This window comes from the organism of the source record quoted next, unplaced genomic scaffold (genome assembly GCF_019419815.1).
Source record: "Pyrus x bretschneideri cultivar Hongxiangsu unplaced genomic scaffold, Pyrus_bretschneideri_v1 Contig22, whole genome shotgun sequence".
Classification (NCBI taxonomy): domain Eukaryota; kingdom Viridiplantae; phylum Streptophyta; class Magnoliopsida; order Rosales; family Rosaceae; genus Pyrus; species Pyrus x bretschneideri.
In genome coordinates, this window is record NW_025999524.1 from 1,840,146 (window position 1) to 1,858,874 (window position 18,729).

Consider the following 18,729-nt stretch of genomic DNA (forward strand, 5'->3'; position numbering starts at 1 on the left):
TAATTATTAAAGGGGGTATGTTATACACACACACCATTTTTACTTCTTTCATACTTTTTTAATTTTTGACTGTCAGATCGAATGAATCGAAGAATATTAAAGTATATAAATTAACCATGACTGTGAAAAAAAAGTAAAAAATAATGTGTAGATAACACATCATTTATTTAAAAAAACCAGTTATATTTAATAAATAATTAATTACAAAAAAAAATTACTCTAACCACGTGCCGACACCATCTCGGACTTATTTTGGAAGTTAGTTCCATTAAACGGCGCGGTTACACTCTTGTGGATTCTGAAACTAAACAATATTTAGAAATTCAAAGGCGTCAATTCGCCAAAGACTAATGTCTGAAAAATTCAAGCTTTCTCTCTGCCTGTGGGAGCGAATTAACCCTTGATTTTCCCCAAATTCTTCAAATTTAGGGTTTACAGCAGGAGCAGCATAGCAGAGAAAATCAGTGCCGGTGATCGTTTTATGCCCATTGTCCTAAAAGAGCAAAAATTTTGAGGGATGTTGTGGGAATAAAAGTACCCAAATGAAGCGACGCAAGTTCGATTCCTTGCTGCCGCCGAGTCCACTCAGAATGTTTCAGGTTTTATTTGGGGCAGTGTTCGTCTATTTGCTCCTGATCAGCTTCGAAATCCCCCATGTTTTGAAATCCGGGTTCGGGTAAAGAATTTTATAATGAGAATAATATCTGTATATTTCATTGTGTAAAAACTTGCAGTATATATACAATTTACATATGATACGATCCACTATTCTAGGACCTATTCTAGGTAAATTGACTTAATGACAGCAATTACAGGATGTCACCAAATCAGTTGTGATCAGTTGTGATTCTTTCCTTCAATACTCCCCCTCAAGTTAGAGTGGATATTGATCACTCCTAACTTGTCCAGCAATGTTGAAAACTGATTTGAACTCAGGGGCTTCGTAAAAATGTCTGCTGGTTGTTCCTTGGTTCTTATATGTTCTGTTTGAATCAATCCTTTTTGCACTTTCTCTCTTACAATGTGGCAGTCTATTTCTATATGCTTGGTTCTTTCGTGAAACACAGGATTAGATGCTATGTGTATTGCGGCCTTGTTATCACAGAACAACTTGACTGGCTGCAAATGTTGAATATTCAAGTCTTTTAAAATATATTGCAACCATGTGATCTCACAACAAGCAGTGGCCATAGAACGATACTCAGCTTCTGCACTCGAACGTGAGACCGTACTTTGTTTCTTTGTTTTCCATGAAATGGGAGCATGTCCAAGGAAGATGCAATAACCCGTTATTGACCTTCTAGTGTCCTTGCAGCGTGCCCAATCCGCATCACAATATGCTCTTAATTCCAATGACCCTTTTGAAGGTAGGAAAATGCCTTGACCTGGCGTCTGCTTGAGGTATCTCAACACCTTATGAGCGGCATCTAAGTGAAGTTGTCTTGGTTTATCCATGAATTGACTAAGTATATGAACTGCATACACGAGGTCCGGTCTTGTGATTGTTAGATAAATGAGGCGTCCAACAAGTCTTCGATATTGAGATGCGTCTGCTAACAGTTTTCCATCTCCTTGTGTCAGAGTTATATTTTGATCAACTGGAAAACGTGAAGGTTTTGCACCAAGGAATCCTGTGTCTTCAAGTATTTCCAATGCATACTTTCTTTGACTTAATGCAATGCCATGCTTGGACCTCGCTACTTCCAACCCAAGAAAATATTTCAACTGTCCCATATCCTTCAGTTTGAAGTGGCTTGATAGAAAGCTTTTGGTCCTCATAATATCATCTAAACTGTTCCCTGCGAGAATTACATCGTCCACATAAACCAATAAAGCTGTAAAGATACCTTGATGGCTTCGGACGAACATGGAATAGTCAGACCATGATTGTTTGAAACCGGCTAACTTGAGGGCTGAGGAGAGCTTCACAAACCATTGCCTGGAGGCTTGCTTCAAGCCGTATAATGATTTGTGTAGCTGACAGACCTTATTCTCCCCCTTTCGTTCGAAGCCAGGAGGAAGGTGCATGTATACATCTTCATGGAGGTCTCCATGCAGGAACGCATTATTCACATCTAGTTGGTGTAGATGCCAGTTTTGTTGAGCTGCGATACTGAGCAACACTCGAACGGTGGAGAGCTTAGCAACTGGCGCGAACGTTTCCTTATAATCAAGGCCTTCCACTTGGCTGTAACCCTTGGCCACTAACCGGGCCTTATAGCGTTCAATGGTTCCATCGGGGTTGTACTTGATTTTGTACACCCATTTACAACCGATTGGTCGTTTGTGAGCCGGTGGTGGAACTAAGCTCCAGGTTTTGTTAGCTTGCAGTGCTTCAACCTCGAGCCGCATCGCTTCTCGCCACTTGGGGTCTTTAACTGCCTGAGTAAAAGATGTAGGTTCTCTTGGCAGGGTAATATTAGTAGTAAAGGTGCGATGAGGAGAAGAAAGGTTGGCATAAGAAAGAACATGTGAGAGACTATGAGCCGTACCAGGAGTGGTGACCTCAGCCGAAGAAGATGACTGGGGCGAGACGTGAGGGGAGGCCGCATCAATGTGAAAGTCCTGCAATGCGGTAGGAAGCTTCGTGGCACGAGAAGACTTGCGAGGTTGTGGTGGAGATTGGGCAGGAGGCAAAGGTGAGTGAATCTGATCAGAGGAGATTGGGTCCAAGTTAGGAAGGTTGATATTAGAGGAGACAGGTTCTGTAGATGAGAGAGACGTGAAAGGAGAGTGATTATGATGATGGTCAGCGGAAGACGGGGGATTGTGAGAGATTGTAGGTGGAGAGTGACGTGTGGGATTGGAAGAAGGAAGTGGAGATATTGAAGGATTATCATAATGGGCTAGACGAGGTAGAGAAGGAAACAAATCAGTATTGGAGGATGGAGGAGACTCCGAATTTATTTGGAAAGGAAAAACATTCTCAAAGAAAACCACATCCCTTGAAACTAGGGATTTCTTAGTTGTCAAGTTATAAACTTTATAACCCTTTTGACCGTGTGGATAGCCAAGGAAAACGCACTCCGTTGATCGAGGGTCAAACTTACTAGGACGGGTTGGATGTGTGGATACAAAGCATTGACAACCAAAAACTCTTAAATGAGAATAACTGGGTTCCTTATGGAAAAGTTTTGCAAAAGGTGTTTTTCCCTGAAGAATTGGAGTTGGTGTGCGATTAATCAAGTAAGCCGCTGTAAGTATGGCATCTCCCCAAAATGGTTTTGGCAAATTGGCTTGGAAAAGGAGGGCCCTGGCCATATTGAGCAAGTGGCGATGTTTGCGTTCAGCAACACCATTTTGTTGTGGTGTGTTGACGCAGCTAGTTTGGTGGATAATGCCGTAAGAAGAATAAAACTGGGGTATCTTAAACTCCGGACCGTTGTCACTCCTAACGACCTTAACATGTTTACCAAACTGAGTTGCTGCCAAATGAATAAAATGGATGAGGAGAGTGCGTGCTTCAGACTTGTGTTTCATCAAATATACCCAAGTGCTTCGTGAATGGTCGTCGACAATTGTTAGGAAATATTGTGCACCAGAAAAAGTTGGAACATGATAACCTCCCCAAATATTAATGTGAATTAAATCAAAACAAGATGCACTACGAGTAGTACTTAATGGAAATGGTTGTCTAGTAAGTTTGGCTAAAGGACAAATAGAACAAGAGCTTGAATCACAAGCTTTATTTGCAAGAAATGAAAATAATGAAGACGCTTTATTTGAAGGGTGCCCAAGTCGTTCATGCCATAAACTGTCTGAGTTGGTGTGCACCACATTGCATGTTCCTTTCTTTGGTAGGTTGAGTCGGTAGAGTCCCTCCCTCTCAGTTCCCATCCCAATCATCTTCCCCGATTGTAGGTCCTGTATGACACAAATTTGTCTTAGAAAGATGGTAATCTGGAAGGAGTCGAACGCTAGTTTGCTCACAGAGATTAAGTTAAGGTAAAACAAGGGTACACATAGAACGTTGTGAAGAACAAAATGTGGTGAGAAGGCTACGGTGCCAACATGAGTGACATGTGCTGTGGTACTGTCGGGAAGTTTGACCCAACGATTAGAGACTGCCTTGAATGAGGTAAACAAGCTGGGATTACAAACAATATGATCACTGGCACCACTATCTATTATCCATATTGGCTTCTTACTATTCTGTGCAAGGGAGAAAAGTTTACCTGAAAGCTCTTCATAATTGGGAATGTTACCGACCAAATTGGCTGAAACAGCCTTCGTTTTGAGCATCTTGAGAAGTTGGTGACACTCTTCCCATGAAAAAGGAAAGTCACTCACAGCTTCCTTTTGATCATCTTGAGGGGCTACATGATTTGCTTTTGATCTTGCTTGGCCACTTTCGGTAGTATTCTTCCTCCTTCGACAGTAGTCATATGTATGTCCCTTCCCATTGCAATATGTGCATTTGAGATGGGCTCTGCAGTTCTTTGTGTTGTGGTTGGTCATGTTGCATTTTTCACAGAATTTTGCTTCTCCTTCTATAGACTTGAAATCACGATTCGCTTTCTTTACAACAAAAGCAGAAGATTCTTGTGGTGTCGTGGACTTGCCGGCAGTAGTCTCTGCCTGCTTCTCTTGACGTAGTACCATCGCATAAGCTTTGTTCAAGTTCGGAAGTGGATCTAACCCTATGATGTTGCTGCGGGTCTGTGCAAAATTCTCATTAAGTCCCATAAGAAATTTCATGGTCTTTTGCGTCTCCATGAACTTCTTAACTTCAGCTGCTGCTTCACAGGTACAAGTAGGAAAACCACAGAGAGCATCCTTTTCATCCCATAGACTTTTGAGTTTTGTGAAGAAGGAAGTGACTGAGTTTGTGCCCTGCTCACATTCATGTATGCCGTTCTCTATATGGAACAACAAAACTGTATTTGTGTGGGAGAATCTCTCTTGTAATTCTAACCACATATCTCTAGCATCTGTGCAATGAATGACACTGCTCGAGATGTCTTTTGACATGGCTCCTAGCAACCAGGTTTTGACAAGAACGTTGCATCGGTCCCATTGCAGTTGTTCATCAGAATTGTGAGTCGGCCTTTGTAAGGTTCCATCAATAAAACCCTTCTTGTTCTTGATAGTGAGTGCCATGTTCATTGACTGCACCCACGTCGTATAATTGTCTTCCATCAGTGGTTGTGAAACTAGGACAGCACCTGGTTGGTCCGAGTGATGGAGGAAAAGAGGATGATTGGAATTCTCCCATGATTCTGAGGTCTTGGAAGAGTTCGAGCCCTTTCTGGGTTCAATGAGTCTCTGCTCTTCGTCACCAGCCATGAGGTATTCATTTGTATGAACTTCTAGGTCCTCAAGAGCGAATGCTCTGATGCCATAAAGAATTTTATAATGAGAATAATATCTGTATATTTCATTGTGTAAAAACTTGCAGTATATATACAATTTACATATGATACGATCCACTATTCTAGGACCTATTCTAGGTAAATTGACTTAATGACAGCAATTACAGGATGTCACCAAATCAGTTGTGATCAGTTGTGATTCTTTCCTTCAATAGGGTCGTCGGGTTTGGACGACGGGCTGCTCGAGACACTGGAGGACGCATTTCCCATGACATTTTGGCTCGAGAGCGAGGAGGAAATGGGCGAGAGGGACGCCCCGAGCAGGCCGGCGGAGGACGCGTTTCGGGTCTCCGGCGGCTCACCGTACCGGACTCCCCAGCGGCAAATGCGGGAGGTCAAGAAAGTTTCCGGCTTGGTGTTCGAGGACACTCTGTTCGGCGGCAATGTCAGTAAGGACCAAGTCTCCGGGCTTCACAAAACTGCCAAGAGCGCTTGGGCAGCTGGGAAGGAGCTCTGGGTGGAGCTTGAGGCCAGAAAGCTTGAGTCTGACCTGGAGACCAAGCCCGAGAACCGCTCCGAGCCGTGCCCGGACTCGTTTTTTCTGTCCGGGTCCGAATTCGAGTCCCTGAAACGGGTAATGGTCATTCCCTGCGGGATGACTCTCGGGTCTCACATAACGGTGGTGGGCACGCCGAGGTGGGCCCACTCGGAGTACGACCCGAAGATTGCGATACTGAAGGAGGGGGACGAGGCGGTGATGGTCTCTCAGTTTATGATGGAGTTGCAGGGTTTGAAGAACGCGGAGGGGAGGACCCGCCGAGGATACTGCATTTCAATCCGAGGTTGAAGGGGGATTGGAGTGGGAAGCCGGTGATCGAGCAGAACACTTGTTACCGGATGCAATGGGGGTCGGCCCTCCGCTGCGAGGGGTGGAAGTCCCTGGCTGATAAAGATACCTGTAGGTGGCTTCAATGTGTTCTAATTGCTTTGCTTAATGAATTGAGAAATAAGGGGTCTTTGTGTTTTTGGGTTGTATTTAACTAAATTATAGTTTGGTAGGTAAAGAGTATATTATATTAGATGTGCCAATCTGATCTAAATAAAGCGGTTGCGATTCCATTATTTGGTGAGATTGTTATGTGTTTTCTGATTCTTTTGTTTTGTGAAGTTGATGGACAGGTGAAATGTGAGAAATGGATTCATGACGATGACAATAAGTCGGAAGAATTGAAGGTCACATGGTGGTTGAACAGGCTGATAGGACGAACAAAGAAGGTGACCATAGACTGGCCATACCCTTTTGCAGAGGGAAAGCTGTTTATTCTTACTGTAAGTGCTGGTTTGGAAGGTTTCCATATCAATGTTGATGGTAAGCATGTCACTTCTTTCCCTTATCGCACGGTGAGTACCTTTCTGTTGTGACATTAACCTACAATGTAACGAATGCGGAATATCTTAAAATCTTATTCATTGATTGACAGGGATTTGTTCTCGAGGATGCTACCGGACTATCTGTAAATGGAGACATTGATGTGCACTCTGTGCTTGCAGCCTCCTTGCCCACATCACATCCTAGTTTTTCGCCTCAGATGCACCTTGAAATGGTTACTAAGTGGAAAGCTCCGTTTCTTCCCTATGGGCATGTAGAGTTGTTTGTTGGCATTCTGTCTGCTGGCAACCATTTTGTGGAGCGTATGGCTGTGAGAAAGTCTTGGATGCAGCATAAATTAATCAAATCTTCGCGTGTTGTGGCTCGTTTTTTTGTAGCACTGGTAAGGAATGTAGAATGCTTGTTTTGTGCTTTGATAAATGTCAACTATTAACAGTGTTTGGAATTATATTTTGGCAGCATGGAAGGAAGGACGTAAATGTAGAGCTTATGAAAGAAGTAGATTATTATGGGGACAAATGTAGAGCTTATGAAAGAAGTAGATTATTATGGGGACATTGTTATAGTTCCTTATATGGATAACTATGATCTGGTAGTATTGAAGACTGTTGCAATTTGTGAATATGGGGTAAGCTTCATAACAGGACTTCAAATTGGCTGTACTTATTTTTTTCTTTACATCAATGTATGTGGTTCTTTACAGGTTCGCACTGTGCCTGCAAGGTATATCATGAAGTGCGATGATGACACATTTGTCAGGGTGGATACTGTGCCCAAGGAAGCACGGAAAATTCATGGGTATAGAAGCTTCTATATTGGAAATATGAACTACCACCACAGCCCTCTTCGCCATGGTAAATGGGCAGTGACATATGAGGTATGCATTCTTCTGCTCTTCACCAATGATTCTAAACAACAAATTATACAAACTTGAGATTGATGTACAACTTCACTGTTTGTAAGTCCTTTCTGGTATTCTCTAAACCATTAAGTAATTCTGATCTTCTCAAGCTGTATATGTCCTTTAAATATATTGCTTAATGTGATTAACATTCTCTTCTCTAATTTTAAGGACAAACGTTTACAACTTGTGATTTACAAGTTTTTCTTCGAATGCTTAGCTTTGATCTTGTGCCTTATGTTAATACGTTTTCTGGTAAATTCTGTTTGTGACTACTCTTAGTTGAGTGTTGATGCTTTGGATTAGAGTAATATTTTTTAGAAATCAAGAGACAGAGGAACAAATTTTTACTTAAAAAAGGAGATAGAGGAACCACCATTAATTTGACAGCCTTAATACTCTTACCAAACTCTAGCTTTTAATGTGAATATTTTATTCGGTTTTCTTATCTACCTGATTGTCATTTGCCTCATTGCGTATGTTGTCGTCTGCAATTGTGACTGGTGATAAGAATTAGATAGTATTTAGCTCCTAACAATCACTATGTCATTTAAAGGTGTCACTTTTTAGTTCACGTTCATATAGAATTCGTATATGGGTTGTGTCATGAGCAATCTCTCATCCTTCATATTTTTCCTTGGTGAGCTCCAGGAATGGCCAGAAGAAGATTATCCACCCTATGCAAATGGTCCAGGATACATAATCTCCTGACATAGCAAAATCCTTCGTATCCGAGTTTGAGAAGCACAAGTTGCGAGTATGTGATGAAAATACTGTTTTTTCTTGTTAGCATCTGTAGTCCGCGTACAGGTCTCCATATCTTTAAATTAACTTCTGTTCTGTGCAGTTGTTCAAGATGGAAGATGTGAGCATGGGAATGTGGTGGAGCAGTTCAACAAATCTAAACCGGTGGAGTATGTGCACAGCTGGAAGTTCTGCCAGTTTGGGTGCATCGACGACTATTACACCGCGCATTACCAATCTCCGAGACAAATGATATGCATGTGGGACAAACTGCAACAACAAGGGAAACCCCAGTGCTGCAATATGCGATGACCAGTAATGACGCATTGATCAACATTTTATTGCTTACAGTATAAAGAATGTGAAAAGAGGAATACAGAGAAACAAGTTTTGCCGTCATAGTATACCGTTGTAAATATCCGGTGGGGGTTAACTGTGTCAAATTTTTCTCACCTAGGTTGCTTTCTCGGTCCCTCATTTACCCTTTTTACAATTGTAAAGAAGTTAGATGGTGAAAGTTACTGTTCTGCCCCTGTAGAATCTAGGCAACCATATGTAGTGATGTAAATGTGGATACAGAAAGAGCCTTTGTAATGAAAGTTGATTCTTTCTGAGTGGTGATAATGCTACAAAAAGATGGAACCAAATTCCCTAATCTTCTTTTTATATGCCATTTCCTTTGGGTTTTTGAATTCTTTTATCTTATTTTTTATATAACGTCGGGGCAAGATGACACGTACATTGGTTTAGCTAATTGGCTTAACCTAGTTATCGCTACGAACATTGAGGAGAAATCTCAACAGTTTACAACAAAAAGTTGAATCTCAACATATTTTATAGGATTCATAAAAAGTTCAAACCTCAACTTGCATTTGAACTTTAAAATCCATCTACGAAATTTCACAATCTACACTACCAAAAGCAATAACCAAGCCAAGCAATAGATTAACCAAGTCCCTGCAAAAACATCACAAACAGACTAAGTTGATTAGACCAGTGTACTCTCTGTACCGTCGTGAAATGTGAATAAAAAAATTGAAAAATGAAACCACAAAAGGGTAAAAGGAGAGATTGAATACGTACCAATCTGCCACGATCGAAGCCTTGAACCGTAATTATATGAAGCTCCAAAGAAACAATCATTGGTGGTGTTGATCCCACTGGGGCAATTACATATAAACGAGTTGTAATTCCCATAATACCCGCAAACTCCATTACTCCTCTCACAATTAGCACACGAACTCGGATACTCGTTGTTCACACTAAACTTGTACTTGAGGGCAATCCCGTACTTCCAACTATTAGGATCAGACTCACGTTCGTTGAAGCTGTAAAACCCTGAGTAAGAGCTGCACTGCAGCTTCTCCAAATCCATCTCGAAAGCCGGCCCGAGATCCACCGGCGTGTAAACACAACAGGTGGATGTCGGGAGGTTGATTGTGCTGATCGCCTGACATGAGTACAAGTAGCTACAAATCGGGGCACCTTGGTTGGCACATAGGGAGATTTTTGAGCTCTTTTTTTTGTCAGTGTATAGGGAGTTTTGTTGGAAGATTGGAGAGGTGGAAAGTGAGCAGTCGAGTAGGGCAAAAACGTTGTCGTCTTGGAAATCGAAGGGTGCGTCCCAGTCTAGGGCAAACCCTTTGGATTGTTGTTTGCATGAACATGTTGACATGGAGGGGTCTGAGATGTACATGACCTTGTTTGTGTAGTCTATGTTGGTGATGGGGTAGGATCCGGTGTGGGTTGTGAAGATGGGATTTCCCTGGCTGCACGACACGTGAGGGTTGAAGCGCGGGTCGCCGCAGCCGGGGTCGCTGCCGAATGGGAACTTGAGGGGGAGTTCGCCGCAGGATCTTTGGCAGGTTTGGGAGGAGATGAAGGTGAGTTGGAGGAGGAAGATGGAGAGGAAGGTGATGGAGAGAGTTGGTGTTGAAGGAGAGCTAAACTTCATATTGTTGTGAGTTTGGGGAGGAGAAAATGATTAGTTTGATGAGAGGGTGTGAAGTGAGGCCTTGGTGTTGTGTTGGTGTGTATATATATTATGAAGTGGAACAAGAAAGCTTAGTGAGTTTACAGTTTTGGGCCTAGGGGTTTTCGATAAATAAAACTATTTGTATCATCTCAACTGATGTCGAGCTAGTGTAAGTAAGGTATACTTAAAGAAATAGTATACCAGATAATCACTTGAGATGATACAAGTATTAATATTCCGCCAAAAAGAAGGAGCATGTAGTTTTGGATCTCATCAACACTTTCGATTGGCAGTAGCTAGTTTTGTTTTTGTTTTCTTCATTCCGGTGAAATAGAGGAAGTCCGGAATCAAACTCGATACCTAAAGTGCAAAGTTAAATGTTCATACCCACTTGCCCAGAATACTAGCTAGCTTTAGATGTTCCGTGATTCTCTTTTCCCTTTTAACAGATGCCTTTGTTCCCCCTGCCTACCTTTGAATTGATTATCTCCCTCCTTCTCAAATGACATCTCGAACAATAATTTAATTAATGGAGACACGAAGTAATAAGTTAATAACCATTTAATCCGATGAACAGTCTAGGAATCAATATTAATTCACCATGCAGTTCTTGGTCACATAACTCACCTGGCTTGTAACCCTAACTATCGACTTGCTTATGTAGAAAGCACTTATGCTAGAAAGTACTTTATTAAAAACGCCGACACCGGTTTTTAGAATTTGAAATTTTTTTTAATTGTTTTTGTCAAATGCACTACTTTCAGCATCCTTAATTAGTTATCTAAAATCACTTTTAACCTTTTCAAAAGCATTTTCAAATGTAATATATTTTTGTGATTTGAGATCCCAATACGGCTACCTACCCATAGTCCCAAAGCAATCGTAGCCCTGGCTTTCTATATATTTTTTGAATTTCCATTCACAAACTCAACTTTTTGCTTGGAGGAATGAGTATATATTCCCCACCACTACCACTTCAGCAATAAATCAGAAAAAAAAAAAAAAAAAAAAAGAGATATCAAAAGCATGGTGTTCTGGAATTAAACCGGATTGAAAATGCAGCAATGATGATTTCTCCTCCATTTATTGAACTTTTGCAAATTATTTATGTCATCAACGAAGACATTATTTGTTGATAACGAATTTTATTCTTAATAAGTTTCCAATAATATATGTAACTGGGGAATAGTTCTGTTGGTAGGGTATCCAAACTAAAAAAATTGTTAAAGCGCAAGTCGTGGATTGTCTTAGGAGAACTTTACATGTACATGTGAGAGGGGGAATTATATCAAGGGAGAAGAACTTACTCAATCACAATGAGTGGCAAGATTATAAGTTTATCACATGACGTTATTTGTTTGGGTGTTTTTCTTTTTGGTACAGTGATGTCCTACCATTAGAGTAAAGGGAGAGAGAGATTTGAGTTAAGTCGCCTAATGATTTTGTCACAATGAATAAGTATTAAATTTGTCATTCAAGTGAGTTGAACTGAAGACCTTCTATTTACAAGTGGAGAATAATACAATCACACTCAAATGCTAGTAGTGTCATTTGCGGAGATGGTAAGCTTGAGATCGACTACCTATGTGTTCTAATTGTATGCAAGTTTCTTTCGTTCAAGTTAAAACACACAATAATATATTTTATAAACTCATTTATCATTTTGAGCCCGGCCCAAGTCTTTGGTATTTGATGTCAAAAAATTGGCCCAAGCATATAGGGCCCAGTTAAAGATCTTTATCCAGTATTGTTTCTCTCACTAAAATTAAATACCTGCCGGAGGAGAGTGGAGGCCGAATGAAACTCGAGATATTTACAGGCAACCGCCATCCTTCTGAAAACAAGTTTCTGGGAAGTTGGAAGCTTTCGAGCTTTTCACAGTCGACCACTTCTAAGGTAACACCTCTCATGCATCCCAGCTTCAAAAGCTTGTCCCTTTTGCCACCTTGTTTCCTTATTTTTCAGTTTTGAGTACTTTTTATTGATTGCTCACCAAGTGTCTGATAGAATGCGTGAACCACTTTTACTTTGTTTTAGTTAGTGACGGAGTGTGGGTGTGATTGTGAATGTCAATTTGTTGAAATTTTTGAACGTTTTATCAGTTTCGGAATCAATGTAGATGGTAGCAACTTGAATGGTTTTATTGGTTTTGCAATCAGAATATGTTCATTGTTCAAGTATTGCCATGCAATGCAAGTGTGCTACTCTCAGCGTTTTAATGAAATTCTCTGTTTGTAAATGATGTTCGGCAAACGAACAAAAGTTGGTTATGTTATGTATGCTTTGATGTATAGGCGCTATATTTTGTTTTACGAGAGTTTTTATATGTTTAGTGTTTGTGTTTAATTGTTACCATACAGGTGATGTGATGAAGCAACCTCTTTGCTTTGGTTCTTCTAAATGGAGGAAAGCCGCTGCATTACTAGAAAAGGGTCCCAAAAATTGTTCTTGATGGGTTCCTTGAGTAGATATGAAGAGGCGCGCCATCTTGTCAGTCTATTGTTTTCAAATCTCCTATCATCGTCCTTGCTTAAATCTTGCTGTAAATTCTTCACTATTCATCTTTAGAAGATGTTTGAGTCATGGAATTTCCTTAGGAGCAACACATACAAGGCCTTTTCCTGACTATTCCCCTAAGAAACCGTCCATCAAAGATGCCGAACTTGTACATCGCATCTCCACCACAATTAAGCTTCGCTGCTCTGAGCCCTTTTGGAGTATTCTGAAGCCTTATGAATCTCATTTCAGGTCTGACCATCTTATTTGGGTCCTCATGAATATCAAGAATGACTATAAACTAGTGTTGGATTTGTTTGACTGGGCATGCTTACGAAGGGACCCATCATTAGAAGCCCACTGTGTCGTTGTACAAATTGCTGCAGCATCAAAGGATCTTAAAACAGCGCATGAGCTTATTCATAATTTTTGGGCAAAACCCAAGTTAGATGTTAGTGTTTCATTCGCTCGCTTTTCTGATCGGTTGATATACACTTACAAGGATTGGGGTTCAGATCCCCATGTGTTCGATGTTTACTTCCAGGTCCTTGTTGAAACTGGGATGCTCAATGAAGCAAGAAAGCTTTTTGATAAATTGTTGAGCTATGGGTTGGTTATCTCTGTTGATTCCTGTAATTTATTTCTTACTCGGCTATCAAGCACCTTTGATGGGATTGAGATGGCAATAAAGTTTTTCAATGAATATCCTGTAGTGGGTTCTCACTGGAACACCATATCATACAATATTATCATTCATTGTCTTTGTCGATTAGGGAAAATAAAAGAAGCCCACCATTTACTCCTGCAAATGGAGTTGAGGGGTTGTATACCTGATGTTGTAAGTTATAGTACTTTAATCAGCAGATATTGTTATGTTGGAGAACTACAGAAGGTGTTGAAGCTCATCGAGGAAATGAAAATAAAAGGATTGATGCAAAATTCCTATACCTATAACAGCATAATACTCCTTCTATGTAAGACTGGTAAACTATCTGAAGCAGAAATGTTACTGAGGGAGATGATGGTTTTGGGAATACTTCCTGATAATGTTGTCTACACTACTCTAATTGATGGATTCTGTAAGTCGGGGAATGTTCCTGCTGCAAGTAGGCTATTTGACGAAATGCGGGGTAGGAAAGTTGTCCCCGATTATATAACATATACTGCCCTTATTCATGGATTTTGTCAAATAGGGAAGATGACAGAAGCAGATAAGCTCTTCAATGAAATGGTTAGCAGAGGATTAGAACCAGATGAAGTTACTTATACAGCACTTATTGATGGTTATTGCAAAGCAGGTGAGATGATAGAGGCGTTTTCTCTTCACAACCAGATGGTTAACATGGGGCTTACCCCAAATGTTGTCACTTATACGGCACTGGCTGATGGCCTTTGTAAAAGAGGGGAGGTAGATGTAGCAAATGAACTTCTTCATGAGGTGTGTAGGAAGGGCCTTCAGCTTAATGTCTGCACTTACAACTCAATTATTAACGGCCTTTGTAAGTTGGGAAACATAGCAGAGGCAGAAAAATTGGTGGAACAAATGGAGGCTGCAGGGCCCTGTCCTGATACTATTACTTATACCACTTTGATGGATGCATATTGTAAGATGAGAGACATGACCAAGGCTCAGAAGGTCCTGCGTGAGATGCTCGATAGAGGGCTTCAACCTACAGTTGTCACATTCAATGTGCTGATGAATGGATTTTGTTCGTCAGGAATGGTGGAAGATGCTGAGAGGCTACTCAAGTGGATGTTGGAGAAGGGTATAGTGCCTAATGCCGCAACCTACAATTCTCTCATGAAGCAGTACTGCATTAGAAATAATATGCGTACTACGACGGAAATTTATAGGAGCATGTGTGCTGGCGGGGTGATTCCTGATAGCAACACCTATAACATTTTGATAAAAGGGCATTGTAAGGCACGGAATATGAAAGAGGCATGGTTTTTGCATAAAGAAATGGCAGGGAAGGGATTTATTCCCACGTCAAGTTGTTACAGTGCACTTATTAAGGGTTTTTTCAAGAGAAAGAAATTTGCAGAGGCAAGGGAACTATTCAAAGAAATGAGGAGACATGGTGTGGTTGCAGATAGAGAAACATACAACATTTTTGTCGATATGAACTATGAAGAAGGGAACATGGACATTACTCTTGATCTTTGTGATGAAATTATAGAGAATTGTCTTGTTGGCAAGCCCAAGAATGAAGACACGTAGCAGAATTGCTCTAATGGGATCTCTTGGAGAGAAATTCAGTTTCAGTTCCTGCGGAATCGCATCTGCGATATTATCATCACCGTAATAGTTCTCATCCCGATGTGTTTAGTATGATATGGGATATTGCACAGCCTCTCTGAAATAATGATATTGAAATGTTAGTAAGTTCTTATTGGTATCATTTCTAGACCTTTTCCCATTGCTTGATGAATCTATACTGCGCAGGTTATGAGCTATTACTCTTTGTTAGCCAGGGACCTACGTGTGTACCTGGCTATCGAACATTTGACACGAAATCAAAGATAGATGAAGCTGGGCCCTAAGGAGTAGGGCTGTTCCATAAACAGATCCAAGCAATCTCAAGATGGCTATTTCGCTCGAATGTTCAGTTGGATTTCATCACTGCCCAAATGTTTACAGAATGTTCTGTAAACACGAACCTACTGGTATGTGTAGATTTTTCTTCTTCATGATTTGACATGAAACCGTTAAATGCAGCTTAGAAATGTTATGTCAGCATTCTTCTGATCTTAACTACTTTGGCTGGGTGCAGCACTCTTGGTAAAGTTGGAGGATGTAAAAGCAGAGAACATGCAGAAGTGCCTGCATCCCAGAAAATCAGCAAAGAAAAAAGTTAAGCTGATACGGCTTCACCAGGGGCAAATTGCAAATACAACCGCTTCAAGGGCCAACTTAAGACCAAGGAGACCGACTGAGAATGAAGGACTCGGAAGGAACTCGGAAGAATTGCAAACTTCGGGCTGCCCCCGAAATGCTTTCTGGTCTCAACGAGCCATTCCATTGCTTTGAACCCTGATAGATTTGTAACATGACTGTTTTTTGCAAAGATTGCTGCTAGTTGTGTTACTGTGTATGTTTACAAACAAAACCAACCAATCAATACAAAAAATAGTCATTAGTTTTTCTAGTAACGATTTTGAATTCCATTTTCTATATACACGTCACGTGAATTATGAAATCTACACACAAGTAATGAAAATCAGTTTATTCAAGAAAATTCAACTCGGCTCAGAGCTGTGCCCTAGCAGTGATGTCACAATTTTTTTTATATATCTATATTATAGAAAAAGTGCACACCAAAGCAGTAGCACCAGTGGTCTAGTGGTAGAATAGTACCCTGCCACGATACAGACCCGGGTTCGATTCCCGGCTGGTGCATTTTCCATGATATTAATTTTTTTTTTCCTTCTTTTGTCTTAGTTTTGTAAATACGACAGTATATGATATCTCCTTTATCAATCTTTTATCACATTTATTTTTTTTGTGAGAGATGTGTGCAGGGAACAGGTGCGTTCTGACGTGCAAGAATAAGCCACGCAGTTCCAGTTGTCGTCGTCTTACGTGCTCCCACCTCCGCCGCACGACACACCAACTTCCTATCTGACAAGACCGACTAGAACTAGGTTCAAATACGCTGAAAGTCAATACGGAAAACAAATCACTGTCGAAATTTTTTAAATTGACGATTGATCCTACTCTAACACATCGATATTGTTTCTAATCTTAACCGTTATTTAATTTATTAAGTGTGAGATTTTATTATAAAAAATATCTGTACTAGTTAAAATAAGGTAATCATATTTAACTTCCACCACCGACGTGGGATTGCCACACATATTGTCATTACTTTTACACCAAACTGTCACTTTCTAAGCCTCTACCCTCTCCTTACTATCTTTCATGCACATTCATAAATAACCGGATCCCAAACCACAGATTTTGCATCTGCATTTTGAGAGCTTTTCGAGTTTGCGAGTAAATCTGAATCAATCATGGCGAAGAGCAACGTGAAGATTTTGGGAGCTTGGCCGAGCCCATACGTGATGAGGGCTCGGATCGCGCTCAATATCAAGTCGGTGGAGTATGAGTTTCTGGAGGAGACATTCGGATCCAAAAGCCAGCTTCTGCTCCAGTCCAATCCCGTCCACAAGAAAATCCCAGTTCTGATTCACGGCGACAAGCCCGTTTGTGAATCTCTCATCATTGTTGAGTACATCGATGAGGTTTGGTCCTCTGGCCCATCTATCCTCCCTTCTGACCCGTTCGATCGCGCTACTGCAAGATTCTGGGCTGCCTATATCGATGAGAAGGTAACTGCATGGTTTATCTTCATGTCCTTAATTTTTAATTGTTGTAGGCTGATCTCATTAATTTATTATTAGTCTTTTGGATTATCCAGTTAAATGTAAAGGATTTGATGAATGATGCACGTCGCTTTTTTATTCTTTGCTATTTAAAATATGGGGCGGTTGCGGCGACGGCAGAGAAATCACGGCTCCGACCCTCCAAAGAGGGGCGGACAACCGCCAATCTCCCTATAAGATCTATTTGGAATTGCTTATAGAATGATTAATATCTGCATAATTACTTCGTACAAAAGATTTTTCCAAACGTGTTCTAAAATATGTTCACTTTTGTAAATATTGGTGCGGCTGGTGCAGTGGTTTCCGGCGATGAAGGGCATTGGTGCTGCTCAAGGAGATGATGCAAGGAAGGCAGCAGTCGAGAAAGTTGCCGAGGGGCTAGCTCAGTTGGAGGAAGCCTTTCAAAAAACCAGCAAAGGCAAGGACTTCTTTAGTGGAGACAAAATTGGGTACCTAGACATTGCGTTCGGGTGCTTCTTGGGGTGGCTCAGAGTCACAGAGAAAATGAATGGGGTCAAACTTCTGGACGACGCAAAGATCCCAGGGCTGGTCAAATGGGCTGAGAAGTTCAGTGCAGATCCTGCCGTGAAGGATGTTATGCCGGAGACTGACAAGCTGGCTGAGTTTGCTAAGATTCTTGCAGCCAAAGCGAGAGGTGCATGGGCTCCCAAGTGATGAATTAGTGAATCTAATTAACGGATCTTGTTTATTTAAACGAGTGATTAAGTCGGATGTGTTAGACTGCTGTAGTTTGGTAAACTCGTGGACTTTGGCCTGTTTTATTTTGCGTCGTGGTTTTTATGTTAATTTGACAGTGAAATAAAATCATTTACGTGCTTCTATTAGTTCAATAGTTGTTTTTTATATAAACCATTCTTAATTATAATATGCGTAAACGATATAGTTAAAAGAAAATAATTATGTGAATAATTGTCAACTATTGATACGTTATGAGATTCACTTGTGCTACTTTCGTCTTGCGCACAGGGGCTCAGAATCAGAACAGTTATAGGGTAGGGTTAAATTCTTGAATGAATCTAAAAACTTCACTCAAAAGTCAAGGCCTGCAATTTTTATTTTGGCACAAGCCCGAAAAATCTCTAAAAACAACCCTAATTTAGTGATTTTGGAAAGAGACTTTTCTACATCTCGATACACCGCTCTGGGTGTTCGAATAAGTCACTAATTGAGTGTTAACTTAGTTAAGTAATCGTGATGAGGGCTACATTGCCCTTAAGCTCAAATCCGTCGACTACCGAGTTTCTTTCAGGAGGCAAAGATGGCAGCAATCGAGCAAGTGACAGAGGGCTGGCGCTGCTGGGGGAAGCCTTTGAGAAATCCAGCAAAGGCAACGACTATTTAGGCGGAGATGAGATCGGATACATGGACATTTCATTCGGTTGTTTCTTGGGGTGGCTCATTCTAAACGAGAAGATGCATGGAACCGAACTGCTGGACCAAACGAAAACGCCGGGGCTGGTAAAATAGGCTGACAAGTTTTGTGCACATGCTGCTGGATGTTATG

The 18,729-nt window shown here is 40.9% G+C and overlaps 4 protein-coding genes and 1 non-coding gene across 5 annotated transcripts; 4 read left to right on the forward strand and 1 right to left on the reverse strand.

Moving 5' to 3' along the window:
• Positions 1 to 301: 301 nt before the first annotated feature.
• On the forward strand, positions 302 to 9,039 carry LOC103950900 (hydroxyproline O-galactosyltransferase GALT6). The gene is given in 12 exon segments (XM_048585321.1): positions 302 to 676; positions 5,529 to 6,115; positions 6,118 to 6,270; positions 6,481 to 6,713; positions 6,794 to 7,084; positions 7,162 to 7,204; positions 7,245 to 7,330; positions 7,406 to 7,579; positions 8,255 to 8,310; positions 8,312 to 8,360; positions 8,451 to 8,484; positions 8,487 to 9,039. Coding segments are annotated over 12 exon segments (2,013 nt in total). The 5' UTR covers positions 302 to 542; the 3' UTR covers positions 8,660 to 9,039.
• Positions 8,939 to 10,483, reverse strand: LOC125477833 (LEAF RUST 10 DISEASE-RESISTANCE LOCUS RECEPTOR-LIKE PROTEIN KINASE-like 2.7). Its single transcript, XM_048585322.1, has 2 exons — positions 9,431 to 10,483; positions 8,939 to 9,304 (listed from the first exon to the last, which is right to left on the reverse strand). Exons 1-2 carry the CDS (start codon positions 10,299 to 10,301, stop codon positions 9,255 to 9,257), a joined length of 921 nt encoding a protein of 306 aa, XP_048441279.1. The 5' UTR covers positions 10,302 to 10,483; the 3' UTR covers positions 8,939 to 9,254.
• A 1,598-nt stretch (positions 10,484 to 12,081) lies between these two features.
• Positions 12,082 to 18,049, forward strand: LOC103950895 (pentatricopeptide repeat-containing protein At1g05670, mitochondrial). Its single transcript, XM_048585132.1, has 8 exons — positions 12,082 to 12,218; positions 12,683 to 15,038; positions 15,202 to 15,264; positions 15,460 to 15,485; positions 15,593 to 15,821; positions 16,341 to 16,347; positions 16,800 to 17,150; positions 17,502 to 18,049. Exons 2-8 carry the CDS (start codon positions 12,793 to 12,795, stop codon positions 17,877 to 17,879), a joined length of 3,300 nt encoding a protein of 1,099 aa, XP_048441089.1. The 5' UTR covers positions 12,082 to 12,218; positions 12,683 to 12,792; the 3' UTR covers positions 17,880 to 18,049.
• On the forward strand, positions 15,265 to 15,971 carry LOC125477768. The gene is made up of 2 exons (XM_048585209.1): positions 15,265 to 15,485; positions 15,593 to 15,971. Exons 1-2 carry the CDS (start codon positions 15,404 to 15,406, stop codon positions 15,847 to 15,849), a joined length of 339 nt encoding a protein of 112 aa, XP_048441166.1. The 5' UTR covers positions 15,265 to 15,403; the 3' UTR covers positions 15,850 to 15,971.
• Positions 16,148 to 16,218, forward strand: TRNAG-GCC. The gene has a single exon. It is a non-coding gene; the product is annotated as a tRNA-Gly (tRNA).
• Positions 18,050 to 18,729: the final 680 nt, after the last annotated feature.